This window comes from Mixophyes fleayi, chromosome 7 (genome assembly GCF_038048845.1).
Source record: "Mixophyes fleayi isolate aMixFle1 chromosome 7, aMixFle1.hap1, whole genome shotgun sequence".
Lineage (NCBI taxonomy): Eukaryota > Metazoa > Chordata > Amphibia > Anura > Limnodynastidae > Mixophyes > Mixophyes fleayi.
In genome coordinates this window covers 126,091,491-126,106,612 of record NC_134408.1, presented here as the reverse complement: position 1 = coordinate 126,106,612, position 15,122 = coordinate 126,091,491, and the positions used below count along the sequence as shown (strand labels likewise).

Here is a 15,122-nt window from a genome sequence, read left to right as displayed (position 1 = left end):
TTCAGTGCAACCCTGCACACTGGATTTTTCCTATAATTAACAAGTTATTAACACAAATAATGCTGGCATATGTGTAAACATCTGTAAACAATGTCTGTATGAATGCTGAGTTAGTACTTATAAGTTATTGCTGGTGAGTTCTGGGGGTAAATGTATCAAGCTGAGAGTTTTCCGGTGGGTTGGAAAAACCAATCAGATTCTGGTTCTCATTTATTTAGTACATTCTTCAAAATGACAGCTAGAATCTGATTGGTTGCTATAGGCAACATCTCCACTTTTCAATCCTGCCGGAAAACTCTCAGCTTGATACATTTACCCCCTGTTGTCAACGCAATGTTCATTAGGAAACATATTATTATTATTGTTGTTGTTGTTATAATTATTATTATTTACCACCACACATTCTGTACAATGTTTACAGATATTAGACATCACCTCAGATTTCTATAATCTATCTAAAATCGCTATGGCCGTGTGCCATTATATGGTGGGGAAACTCCGTAGTGACATTTAATATCTTTATAATTTCCAGCATGAAGAGCATTGTCCCGTATATTGTTTACAGACAGCTTAGAGCAGTGGTGGGCAAACTGATGCAGTTTAAAAGCCCCAGGGTGCAGCCCTCTACCCAGGGCCGTAACTAGGGTTGTGCGATAGGGGGCGACCGCCCAGGGCGCGACGCTAAAGGGGGGCGCAGTTTAGGACTAATTTAGGTTCATTTGGTTAAAATTGAGGGCTAGCGGGGCGGCATTTGACATTCTCGCCCCAGGCGCTAGAATTTTAAGTTACGGCTCTGCCTCTACCCTTCAGAAAGGTTACCCTTAATCTCAGATAAAACAATACATGTAATAAAAGAAAGAGACACCTATCTGTAATAACATCAGCAGGCATTTTACACAAACGCAGGATTTGTAGAGCACCACGCTGCCAGTGGGCGTGGCCAGCATGCATGGGGGTGTGCCTATAATATTAGACAGTGCTTGGCTGCTCTCCAACTCTTCCTTTCCCTATAATATACATGGGCAATGCTGCATGCACTACTGTTATGTGCACGCAGCTCTCCCTTTTCAAGCAGAGCCGTGTGAAGCGGGGGTAGGGTCCAGCCACCTCAATTATATAGTGCCGCAGACTTGGAGGGGGGTTTCCAGGCACTAGGAAACCCTCCCTCAGTTTGCCTATGAGTGTTACAAGCTATAACAAACAAATCTGACAATAAAGCAGGAAGGATCTAGGGGATGCAGACTCTAGGGCCATGTGTGGCCCTAGGGCCGACTGTTGCCCATTATTGGCTTAGAGGGAACAATTAAGTTCAACAAGTAGCTGTTTCACTTATCAGCAGGTAGGGATAGCATATTAGTTGCTTAAACGAGGATATGTTTGATATACATTTGATTAATTCTGGTATATAGTAATAATGTATGATAAGTTGCTATGTCATTTATACAATAATACAGTTGTCATCTATCTGCTTGTAGCTGCCGCCCTGCTCAGCATAGGTGCGGAAGAGCTGCAGGAAGCTCTCACCTCTCACTGTGTAGTGACCAGAGGGGAGACCATTATCCGCACAAACACTGTGGATAAAGCTGCTGATGTGAGAGATGCCATGTCCAAAGCTCTATACGGCAGACTATTCAGCTGGATTGTCAACCGCATTAACACCCTTCTCCAGCCGGACAAGAATATATGGCAAGTAATGTGTGCTAAAATGACATCTCAGTATTTGCTAAACTGAAATACATTAGGATATATTATATAAAGCGGTGTTATATGCACAGATGTGCTGTAACCCTTGGCTACCAGTCAGACATTGGGAACATCTGAACAGTTACTATGGGTTACAGAACTTTGTACACATAGTACCATTTTATTACATAAGCCTCAGCACGGTTTATGAAGTGCAATGGGAAGACTTCATGGTTTTTCATTAGTCAGAGACAGATTTTGGAAATATAAGGAGAGAAGAACCAGTCATTATCCAGGTATAATATAAACCTGCTACCATGGATGGTCAATCTGATCAATTTCTTGTTTTCACTCTTTTTATTCTAACCGCAATTACCTGAGCCACAATAGTCCCGATTTCGGTGGTAGCGTCCTGGTTTGAGGGGACTGTCCAGCTGTGACGTGTTCAAGGACTTTTGTTCTGATTTGTGGACTGTTAAGTCCTATGAAAAGATACCCCTTCAATGCCACATGTACCACAGGAAGGTGCATGCGGAATTGAAGGGGTATTTTGGGGGGAGGGGAGGGGAAGGGAGCTGAAGGCATCCACATCCCCTTCTCATGCGCACGCCGCCAAGAATCACGAATGATGGGAGATATGTCTGAGCTGAATTAAATTAAGTGGTATTAAAAGAAGAGCACAGTAAACACATATTGTACTGGTGATCCACACTCACAGAAGTGTCTGAATTGCGGGGGTCTGATGCCCAGTACCCCCCACTAATGGTATACTCAACCCCCCTGGCATATGGATTCTCTTACCCCAACAACAAGGGAAGTGTAGCAGTCTGTGCACCCGACACATTGGGAATTTGCCAATCTGCAAATTGCAATGTGTCTGAAGTGCAGAATTTCAACATTTTCCTACCATCACTGCAAGAGGAAGCGACTGATAGAGAGGTACCATAGGGCTTGGGGGGAAGGGGAGTATCTCCCGAAAATCATAGGTCTGGAGCATTCTGATACCTGTGGGAAGGAGGTTTGCTTTTAAAGTATGCGTTTGAGACACTAATACCATCTGACATAGTTTTCATATAGTTTAGCAAATGTTCCAAAAAAAATTATCCTGGGTAGCCAAATAAATCAGATTGGCATGACTAGGGGCCCTTTCACATGGGCAACAAAATGCATATATAGTCTTATAAATATAAGTACAGATGAATTGGTTTACACATATTTTTAAAGCTATATGATAGGTTTTTTAAATCCATAATTGTGCCCAAATCCTATTTTACAAGGATGCATAAAAACAACAATACACGTGTTTATGCACTTGTGAAAGGGCTATCTGTAAGGTATTTATGTAAGTCAGAAAGAGAATACTTTTCTATAAAGGAGCTTTTGGAGTTGCCATTAATATAAAAATACTTGTTAATTATATTCAATCATGCCAGTCTAATTACGATGAAGAAAAAGATTGTGTAATTCTGTAGGATATGCAAATCTGCACAGGTTGAAGTTATTACCCTAAGCCTAAGATTAACATTAAACCATCTGCAATAAATGGACTCCTCTCTTTGTTTCTCTCCAGCAATGCTGATAGCGGTATGAACGTGGGCATTCTGGATATTTTTGGATTTGAGAACTTCAAACGGAATTCTTTTGAGCAGCTTTGCATTAACATTGCCAATGAGCAGATCCAGTTTTATTTTAACCAGCACATATTTGCACTAGAGCAGGTAAGTTGCCAATTGTTGTAGAAACAATCTAAATAGAAATAAAAAATGTCAAATATAGAATTGTGCTATATTCTTCAATACACTTGAGGCCGGAATCATTAAGGAACGTAAATGTCGATAAATGCTGTATTTTGCGTAAAATCGCTTTGCGCATCTCCAGAGACTAACCATACACCAGAGAACGCAGCAACGTCCAATTCATCTTGGGGCGCAAAGGACCCATACTACAGCCTGTGGATACCCGATGTACATGCCTTTTTTTAAACACGCACATTATGTTCTTGATGAATGAGGCCCTTGGGGTCTTGGGGTCATAGCAAAACAATTTTATGGACAACAGTTTTGTACAATATATATAAAAAATATTGGTATAATGGTTTTGGTTAAGAAACTTTATTTATATGTAACGCCCCCTGCGGGGAAAGACAGGGACAGACGCAACACAAAAGAACTCACCTTGTAAACGATGGTCACCTCCAGTCCGCTTCCGATTTCCCAGCTGCGATCCAATCCCAGCAGATCCGCAGCCGCAGTCACCTCCAATCACGTCCCTCTAAGATAGAGACAGAGATTACGGCCGTGCCTACCAGGTAAGGGCTGTCCGAGACTACGGCAAAGAACAAGGGCACAGTCAGTCCAAGCTCCTTGCCGCCTCCTCACTTTGTTCTTGCCAAGACGCGGGGGACTACAGGCACTGAAGGCCAAGACTAGTCCGAGGACTAATCCCGCCTCAAGTACCTCACACACCTGCCGGTGAGGGCCTAACCGAAAGGGGGAATCGAGCGTGATACTCACCGGGACACTCCCACTTCCGATCCGGTTCTCCTGCACCTTCCCGACTCCTGCGGATGACAAGAACACACAGCCTCCCTCTACGCTCTCCGTGAGACTAAGATGGCACCCACAAAACTGGACTAACTACAACAGCGACCCGACCCTAACAACGTTCTAATGGTCGGCAACGCAACTAAGTCAAAACACTAGGACTAACTAGGTGTGGTGCACTAACAGAACTGCTCACTTACACGCTACGGGGAACACCAGCCGGTGTTCACAGCCTAAACCGGAGGGCGGTTCCTAACCCCCTCACCCAGGTCGTACCAAGAAGCTGCCTTCTTGCTATGGGGTCACCCACGGACCCTAAGGACCGGTTCTTTAAGCCCGGCTGAGGCTCAGTAGAACAGCACACTAACCCGCGGGCCGACTGCCGCACGGAACAGCCGATCGAACTGAACCGCCCGACTGCCTGTACTTGGGTATCTCACACGTGTCCCTACGTCCGGAACCACAGGTCCACCTGCACGGAACCGGCCTTGAGGACCCTTGATCAGAACCACGGCCGCCCCTGGAACTGCCTCAAGGTGTGCTGCACTGCCACCGACTCACTCAGCCACCCCCTCTGGGTACCAGTGTGACCCCAGGGACCTAAGGGACAGGGAAACTACGTGTGTTCTCCCCTGACTATGTGTATGCTGGTAACTACACTTGTCCCCACAACACGGGTTAGCACAGGAAACACAGGGAACAAGAGCCTACCTTTAATGGGGGCCTGACGTCTTGCCCCTGGACACAGTTATGTAGCACACCCCAAAATACCGTAATGTAAACTATACTCGCCGCACAGACAGAATAAATACAGTATACAGTACTTTGCACGCTACTTACCAGAACACACCGCTGTTAGCCAACCAGCAGGTTGCTACAGCACCACAGGAGCCTCCGCTCTACTGTACCTCCTAACCACGTGTGCTCACCTCACACAGGACCGCGCCTACACTCACGAGGCTCCCACGCCTCTACCACACACCACCAGGGCCTTATGCCCTACACACCATGGGTCTCTGCCCAGCTACACACAGAGCCTTCTGCTCTGTTTCATGGGCCTCAGCCCCCTCTCTAACTCAGGGCTCTGAGCCCTCTCACTAGGGCCTTATGCCCTACTACCTAGGGGCACTAACCCCTGCCTGAGGCCTGTGGCCTCCCTAACTGACTGAGGGCCTTGTGCCCTTAATAGCCTACGGGCTACCAGCCCCTAACCAGGCCCTGTGGCCTTCCTATGGCCTCTAAGCCACTAACTACCTAAGGGCCTTGTGCCCTTATACACCTGGGGCTCTCACGCCCCCTGTCTAACTAATAGGGGCTTGTCCCCTTTATCATAGTACTATGGCCTACTGGCCCACTAACTTTGTTGGGGCCTAGTGCCCAGGTCCCTGGGCCTTGTGCCCCTAATGTACCGTGCCAACGGGCCTTGTGCCCGACTGTGCCCACGGGCCTAGTGCCCGAATTAACGCTGAGTATACTTACCTGCTCTGCGCAGGAATCTCAGCTTGCCACGCCGTCTTCTTCCGCCTTCTCCGGGTCTTCCAGACCCTCCAACCGGCGGCGCCTCTTCTCCGGTTCGGCGCTGTTGAGAGCTGCTTGGCGGGGGCGCTCTCAGCCCTTACAAGGGCTCCCCGCCGGCGATCACTGCTCCGGCGGCTTGATTGTAATCTTCGGGCGGCAGGGTAGCTCACGGCCCTTACAAGGGCCCCCTGCCGCCGCTGCCGCTGGTCCTGGTCCTGGACGCCGTGAAGAGACGTCCTTCCTCTTCTCCGCCGACGGACTTCTGGCAAAATGGCGCCACCCGGCGACTTATATAGTCGCCGGCGTGACGTCATTAGCCGGCGCGAGCGCTGATTGGCTCGCGTCGGCGCCAATCTTTTGAATGGCCGGGCGCGAGCCGCGATTGGCTCGCGCATCCGGCCGCTGATTGGCCAGCGGGGAAAGATGAGCCCTGATTGGCTCATCCTTCCCCCGCGCACAGGACCTGCAAGAAAGAAGCCACGATACTCACCGCTGGATCGCTGGACGGGTGAGTACTTCTTCTCTTCTTTCTTCCTGCTGGGCACCATCGGGGACTTTTTCAGCCCCTCCAGGGGCACAGCGCTGGTGGACATCTTCGCCCTCTTCACGGGCACCGGCTCCAGCATCTTCTGTCCCTCCAGGAACACATCGCTGGCGGGGGTCTTCACCGGAGACACCCCCACATTTCCGCCGCCTTTTTCCATTGTGGTCCCCACAATCGACGTCCTCTCCTCTACGTCCACCTCCAAGGGTCGCTTACCGGCATCCCTGACTTGCGTCCACCGGATCCTTCGCGGTAAAGCCCTCTCGCGCAGGATCCACACCATCCTGGCAACTTCCTCGCCCGAAGTCGGTATCCAGGGAGTCTCTTCCCTGGCGCATGCCGGAACCTCCCATCCGTCCGATACCTCCTCGGTTGTGCGGGAAGCTTCTTCAGAAGGTGACAACATCCACCACTCTCCAGCTGCGCTCTCTAAAGTACAGTCTTCGTCAGGCAGTACTTCTTCAGCAGCTCTCTCTTCCGGGGTACTGATGGCTTCCATCCTCTCAGGTACCACCGGGCAGACATCTTCACATGTCTCCGGACACAACGTTGCCCTTTGGAGGGTCTGCTCAGTTCTCCCTTCGTCTTCAGGGACCAACTCTTCCACAGCCACGGACAAGTCGTCTGACGTATCCGACGTCTCCAATACCCCGGCTCCAGCATCCGGCTGACGCGGGTATCCCTGTCGCGAATCTTGCTTGGACGGGACGATCACCTGCGATCCAACAGTCAGCAGGCTCTGCCGATCCTTCCCTCCAGACTCCGACTTCTTTTGAGACCATTGATGGAAGGCTTCCTCGTCCTTCCACTCGAAGACTTCTTCGTCTTCCCATTCATCGGAGACTTCTTCGTCCTCCCATTCACCAAAGAGCTCCTCGGCAACTGGGCAGTGGTATGCGAAGTGTCCAGGCAACCCACACTTCCAGCACAGCATTTCTTCCACCGGTTGCCGTTTAGTACCTCTGTTCTTCTTCTTCCTTGTCTCACAACGTTCCAGGATTTGCTTCGTGAACGCTGCCACTTCGTCACGAGAGATGACACAGCTGTATCCCTCGTACAGCGGAATGATCCCCCGATGAGCCATCGTTGATCCTGCCGACTACGCCAAAATGTAACGCCCCCTGCGGGGAAAGACAGGGACAGACGCAACACAAAAGAACTCACCTTGTAAACGATGGTCACCTCCAGTCCGCTTCCGATTTCCCAGCTGCGATCCAATCCCAGCAGATCCGCAGCCGCAGTCACCTCCAATCACGTCCCTCTAAGATAGAGACAGAGATTACGGCCGTGCCTACCAGGTAAGGGCTGTCCGAGACTACGGCAAAGAACAAGGGCACAGTCAGTCCAAGCTCCTTGCCGCCTCCTCACTTTGTTCTTGCCAAGACACGGGGGACTACAGGCACTGAAGGCCAAGACTAGTCCGAGGACTAATCCCGCCTCAAGTACCTCACACACCTGCCGGTGAGGGCCTAACCGAAAGGGGGAATCGAGCGTGATACTCACCGGGACACTCCCACTTCCGATCCGGTTCTCCTGCACCTTCCCGACTCCTGCGGATGACAAGAACACACAGCCTCCCTCTACGCTCTCCGTGAGACTAAGATGGCACCCACAAAACTGGACTAACTACAACAGCGACCCGACCCTAACAACGTTCTAATGGTCGGCAACGCAACTAAGTCAAAACACTAGGACTAACTAGGTGTGGTGCACTAACAGAACTGCTCACTTACACGCTACGGGGAACACCAGCCGGTGTTCACAGCCTAAACCGGAGGGCGGTTCCTAACCCCCTCACCCAGGTCGTACCAAGAAGCTGCCTTCTTGCTATGGGGTCACCCACGGACCCTAAGGACCGGTTCTTTAAGCCCGGCTGAGGCTCAGTAGAACAGCACACTAACCCGCGGGCCGACTGCCGCACGGAACAGCCGATCGAACTGAACCGCCCGACTGCCTGTACTTGGGTATCTCACACGTGTCCCTACGTCCGGAACCACAGGTCCACCTGCACGGAACCGGCCTTGAGGACCCTTGATCAGAACCACGGCCGCCCCTGGAACTGCCTCAAGGTGTGCTGCACTGCCACCGACTCACTCAGCCACCCCCTCTGGGTACCAGTGTGACCCCGGGGACCTAAGGGACAGGGAAACTACGTGTGTTCTCCCCTGACTATGTGTATGCTGGTAACTACACTTGTCCCCACAACACGGGTTAGCACAGGAAACACAGGGAACAAGAGCCTACCTTTAATGGGGGCCTGACGTCTTGCCCCTGGACACAGTTATGTAGCACACCCCAAAATACCGTAATGTAAACTATACTCGCCGCACAGACAGAATAAATACAGTATACAGTACTTTGCATGCTACTTACCAGAACACACCGCTGTTAGCCAACCAGCAGGTTGCTACAGCACCACAGGAGCCTCCGCTCTACTGTACCTCCTAACCACATGTGCTCACCTCACACAGGACCGCGCCTACACTCACGAGGCTCCCACGCCTCTACCACACACCACCAGGGCCTTATGCCCTACACACCATGGGTCTCTGCCCAGCTACACACAGAGCCTTCTGCTCTGTTTCATGGGCCTCAGCCCCCTCTCTAACTCAGGGCTCTGAGCCCTCTCACTAGGGCCTTATGCCCTACTACCTAGGGGCACTAACCCCTGCCTGAGGCCTGTGGCCTCCCTAACTGACTGAGGGCCTTGTGCCCTTAATAGCCTACGGGCTACCAGCCCCTAACCAGGCCCTGTGGCCTTCCTATGGCCTCTAAGCCACTAACTACCTAAGGGCCTTGTGCCCTTATACACCTGGGGCTCTCACGCCCCCTGTCTAACTAATAGGGGCTTGTCCCCTTTATCATAGTACTATGGCCTACTGGCCCACTAACTTTGTTGGGGCCTAGTGCCCAGGTCCCTGGGCCTTGTGCCCCTAATGTACCGTGCCAACGGGCCTTGTGCCCGACTGTGCCCACGGGCCTAGTGCCCGAATTAACGCTGAGTATACTTACCTGCTCTGCGCAGGAATCTCAGCTTGCCACGCCGTCTTCTTCCGCCTTCTCCGGGTCTTCCAGACCCTCCAACCGGCGGCGCCTCTTCTCCGGTTCGGCGCTGTTGAGAGCTGCTTGGCGGGGGCGCTCTCAGCCCTTACAAGGGCTCCCCGCCGGCGATCACTGCTCCGGCGGCTTGATTGTAATCTTCGGGCGGCAGGGTAGCTCACGGCCCTTACAAGGGCCCCCTGCCGCCGCTGCCGCTGGTCCTGGTCCTGGACGCCGTGAAGAGACGTCCTTCCTCTTCTCCGCCGACGGACTTCTGGCAAAATGGCGCCACCCGGCGACTTATATAGTCGCCGGCGTGACGTCATTAGCCGGCGCGAGCGCTGATTGGCTCGCGTCGGCGCCAATCTTTTGAATGGCCGGGCGCGAGCCGCGATTGGCTCGCGCATCCGGCCGCTGATTGGCCAGCGGGGAAAGATGAGCCCTGATTGGCTCATCCTTCCCCCGCGCACAGGACCTGCAAGAAAGAAGCCACGATACTCACCGCTGGATCGCTGGACGGGTGAGTACTTCTTCTCTTCTTTCTTCCTGCTGGGCACCATCGGGGACTTTTTCAGCCCCTCCAGGGGCACAGCGCTGGTGGACATCTTCGCCCTCTTCACGGGCACCGGCTCCAGCATCTTCTGTCCCTCCAGGAACACATCGCTGGCGGGGGTCTTCACCGGAGACACCCCCACATTTCCGCCGCCTTTTTCCATTGTGGTCCCCACAATCGACGTCCTCTCCTCTACGTCCACCTCCAAGGGTCGCTTACCGGCATCCCTGACTTGCGTCCACCGGATCCTTCGCGGTAAAGCCCTCTCGCGCAGGATCCACACCATCCTGGCAACTTCCTCGCCCGAAGTCGGTATCCAGGGAGTCTCTTCCCTGGCGCATGCCGGAACCTCCCATCCGTCCGATACCTCCTCGGTTGTGCGGGAAGCTTCTTCAGAAGGTGACAACATCCACCACTCTCCAGCTGCGCTCTCTAAAGTACAGTCTTCGTCAGGCAGTACTTCTTCAGCAGCTCTCTCTTCCGGGGTACTGATGGCTTCCATCCTCTCAGGTACCACCGGGCAGACATCTTCACATGTCTCCGGACACAACGTTGCCCTTTGGAGGGTCTGCTCAGTTCTCCCTTCGTCTTCAGGGACCAACTCTTCCACAGCCACGGACAAGTCGTCTGACGTATCCGACGTCTCCAATACCCCGGCTCCAGCATCCGGCTGACGCGGGTATCCCTGTCGCGAATCTTGCTTGGACGGGACGATCACCTGCGATCCAACAGTCAGCAGGCTCTGCCGATCCTTCCCTCCAGACTCCGACTTCTTTTGAGACCATTGATGGAAGGCTTCCTCGTCCTTCCACTCGAAGACTTCTTCGTCTTCCCATTCATCGGAGACTTCTTCGTCCTCCCATTCACCAAAGAGCTCCTCGGCAACTGGGCAGTGGTATGCGAAGTGTCCAGGCAACCCACACTTCCAGCACAGCATTTCTTCCACCGGTTGCCGTTTAGTACCTCTGTTCTTCTTCTTCCTTGTCTCACAACGTTCCAGGATTTGCTTCGTGAACGCTGCCACTTCGTCACGAGAGATGACACAGCTGTATCCCTCGTACAGCGGAATGATCCCCCGATGAGCCATCGTTGATCCTGCCGACTACGCCAAAATGTAACGCCCCCTGCGGGGAAAGACAGGGACAGACGCAACACAAAAGAACTCACCTTGTAAACGATGGTCACCTCCAGTCCGCTTCCGATTTCCCAGCTGCGATCCAATCCCAGCAGATCCGCAGCCGCAGTCACCTCCAATCACGTCCCTCTAAGATAGAGACAGAGATTACGGCCGTGCCTACCAGGTAAGGGCTGTCCGAGACTACGGCAAAGAACAAGGGCACAGTCAGTCCAAGCTCCTTGCCGCCTCCTTACTTTGTTCTTGCCAAGACACGGGGGACTACAGGCACTGAAGGCCAAGACTAGTCCGAGGACTAATCCCGCCTCAAGTACCTCACACACCTGCCGGTGAGGGCCTAACCGAAAGGGGGAATCGAGCGTGATACTCACCGGGACACTCCCACTTCCGATCCGGTTCTCCTGCACCTTCCCGACTCCTGCGGATGACAAGAACACACAGCCTCCCTCTACGCTCTCCGTGAGACTAAGATGGCACCCACAAAACTGGACTAACTACAACAGCGACCCGACCCTAACAACGTTCTAATGGTCGGCAACGCAACTAAGTCAAAACACTAGGACTAACTAGGTGTGGTGCACTAACAGAACTGCTCACTTACACGCTACGGGGAACACCAGCCGGTGTTCACAGCCTAAACCGGAGGGCGGTTCCTAACCCCCTCACCCAGGTCGTACCAAGAAGCTGCCTTCTTGCTATGGGGTCACCCACGGACCCTAAGGACCGGTTCTTTAAGCCCGGCTGAGGCTCAGTAGAACAGCACACTAACCCGCGGGCCGACTGCCGCACGGAACAGCCGATCGAACTGAACCGCCCGACTGCCTGTACTCGGGTATCTCACACGTGTCCCTACGTCCGGAACCACAGGTCCACCTGCACGGAACCGGCCTTGAGGACCCTTGATCAGAACCACGGCCGCCCCTGGAACTGCCTCAAGGTGTGCTGCACTGCCACCGACTCACTCAGCCACCCCCTCTGGGTACCAGTGTGACCCCGGGGACCTAAGGGACAGGGAAACTACGTGTGTTCTCCCCTGACTATGTGTATGCTGGTAACTACACTTGTCCCCACAACACGGGTTAGCACAGGAAACACAGGGAACAAGAGCCTACCTTTAATGGGGGCCTGACGTCTTGCCCCTGGACACAGTTATGTAGCACACCCCAAAATACCGTAATGTAAACTATACTCGCCGCACAGACAGAATAAATACAGTATACAGTACTTTGCACGCTACTTACCAGAACACACCGCTGTTAGCCAACCAGCAGGTTGCTACAGCACCACAGGAGCCTCCGCTCTACTGTACCTCCTAACCACGTGTGCTCACCTCACACAGGACCGCGCCTACACTCACGAGGCTCCCACGCCTCTACCACACACCACCAGGGCCTTATGCCCTACACACCATGGGTCTCTGCCCAGCTACACACAGAGCCTTCTGCTCTGTTTCATGGGCCTCAGCCCCCTCTCTAACTCAGGGCTCTGAGCCCTCTCACTAGGGCCTTATGCCCTACTACCTAGGGGCACTAACCCCTGCCTGAGGCCTGTGGCCTCCCTAACTGACTGAGGGCCTTGTGCCCTTAATAGCCTATGGGCTACCAGCCCCTAACCAGGCCCTGTGGCCTTCCTATGGCCTCTAAGCCACTAACTACCTAAGGGCCTTGTGCCCTTATACACCTGGGGCTCTCACGCCCCCTGTCTAACTAATAGGGGCTTGTCCCCTTTATCATAGTACTATGGCCTACTGGCCCACTAACTTTGTTGGGGCCTAGTGCCCAGGTCCCTGGGCCTTGTGCCCCTAATGTACCGTGCCAACGGGCCTTGTGCCTGACTGTGCCCACGGGCCTAGTGCCCGAATTAACGCTGAGTATACTTACCTGCTCTGCGCAGGAATCTCAGCTTGCCACGCCGTCTTCTTCCGCCTTCTCCGGGTCTTCCAGACCCTCCAACCGGCGGCGCCTCTTCTCCGGTTCGGCGCTGTTGAGAGCTGCTTGGCGGGGGCGCTCTCAGCCCTTACAAGGGCTCCCCGCCGGCGATCACTGCTCCGGCGGCTTGATTGTAGTCTTCGGGCGGCAGGGTAGCTCACGGCCCTTACAAGGGCCCCCTGCCACCGCTGCCGCTGGTCCTGGTCCTGGACGCCGTGAAGAGACGTCCTTCCTCTTCTCCGCCGACGGACTTCTGGCAAAATGGCGCCACCCGGCGACTTATATAGTCGCCGGCGTGACGTCATTAGCCGGCGCGAGCGCTGATTGGCTCGCGTCGGCGCCAATCTTTTGAATGGCCGGGCGCGAGCCGCGATTGGCTCGCGCATCCGGCCGCTGATTGGCCAGCGGGGAAAGATGAGCCCTGATTGGCTCATCCTTCCCCCGCGCACAGGACCTGCAAGAAAGAAGCCACGATACTCACCGCTGGATCGCTGGACGGGTGAGTACTTCTTCTCTTCTTTCTTCCTGCTGGGCACCATCGGGGACCTCTTCAGCCCCTCCAGGGGCACAGCGCTGGCGGACATCTTTGCCCTCTTCACGGGCACCGGCTCCAGCATCTTCTGTCCCTCCAGGGACACATCGCTGGCGGGGGTCTTCACCGGAGACACCCCCACATATATATTTATGTTAAGAACAGTTATTTTACATAGAGGGAAAATAAGAAACCATTACACTTCTGTTTTATGCATACCAGTTATTATTAAAGCGCATGGATCTGTAGGACAACATGATAGCATTTACGGGGTGCAATTTTTTTCATGTACTTATTAATGGAACTAGGTGGATTGAGTGCAAGCGTCCAACTATGCATCCAAATGCAAACATTAGATTTTCTGTTTCTGAGATAAGATCATTTAAATGAGTGGAAAATGCACATCAAGGGGGTGTTCCCTGTTTTCTGGACGGACACAAAGCATTTTTGTCCCTGTAAAATAAGTTGAATTTCCCACATACTTGGCGTTAGTGAAGATTGGACCCCATCCTATACTTTTATTGGAATGTTCTTTGGACCATACTAACTTTATGTGGGGAAACGCATTTTCCAGTACACTGCAATCAGCACAGTAAAAAACATTCAAGGGTAAATTTATTAAACTGTGGGTTTAAAAAAGTGGAGATGTTGCCTATAGCAACCAATCAGATTCTAGCTGTCATTTTGTAGAATGTACTAAATAGATGATAACTGCTTGGTTGCTGTAGGCAACATCCCCACTTTATCAAACCCGCAGCTTGATAAATTTACCCCTCAGACTATGACAGCACACATGCAGAAACAGTACCATTGTCCTCTCATTCTCTTGATTAATTTAAGTCATTTATGGAGCTATACTAAACAATATATTAGGAGAAACATGTGAACACTGAAATGAATGACGAGAGAGCTCCTGGAGTGGTATTAGGTTCTTTCAAGTTACATTTTTAATGTTTCCACCATGAATGTTTTCAGCGTCAGATCCTTCTTTTATGGGGGCAGTTGTTTTCTTTTCTGTGCCACCAGTCAGCGGTTTATTTTGGTAAATTTCTTTAGCCAGACAGTATTTAAAAATGTTGCTATATTGTACTGAAGTCAGTGAGTCACAATATATATTTAAAAGCTGTTACAAACTTGATGCACAACCATAGATCGTGCTGTGAATCTGATTCTTAACCAAGTATTTTACCAATATACCTCCTTGAAATCTAAACCAGTAAATATTCCCTACTTGTCTAGTAGTGGAGATATGCGAGGAGTGACCCTTAGGTTGAGTTCAGGGGTTAGGTTAACATTATTCGCGTCACCACAGGACCCCTTCTCTATGCAATGACATGATCAAGTCATTGTGCATTGGGGGGGGGGGGGGGGGAAGCAGAACATAATGACATGAATTGTATCATCAAGGTTCCAGCCTCTTTAGGAGAAGGACAGGCAGAATCAGGGAGGGTGGACTAAAGTCTCTGGAGTCCGGGAGAACTCCCTAAAATTCTCAGTCTTCCGGACATTCCGGGATTATGACAAGTTTCAGGCGCACTAGTGATCAATGCCACAAAAATCTGATGCAAATGTTCTTCTTGCTGCCCCAGGCTCAGAATGAAAGACAAACCTTATTTATATAAATATGAGTGTAAACTGGTCTAACTT

At 52.0% G+C, this 15,122-nt stretch overlaps 1 protein-coding gene across 1 annotated transcript in view; it reads left to right on the top strand.

Moving 5' to 3' along the window:
• MYO3B (myosin IIIB) overlaps window positions 1-15,122 on the top strand; it is a 321,272-nt gene that overhangs the window by 187,197 nt on the left and 118,953 nt on the right. Inside the window, exons 18-19 of the mRNA XM_075180671.1 lie at window positions 1,476-1,686; window positions 3,254-3,401. Coding sequence (XP_075036772.1) covers window positions 1,476-1,686; window positions 3,254-3,401 — 359 coding nt within the window. The remainder of the gene's footprint in view (window positions 1-1,475; window positions 1,687-3,253; window positions 3,402-15,122) is intronic.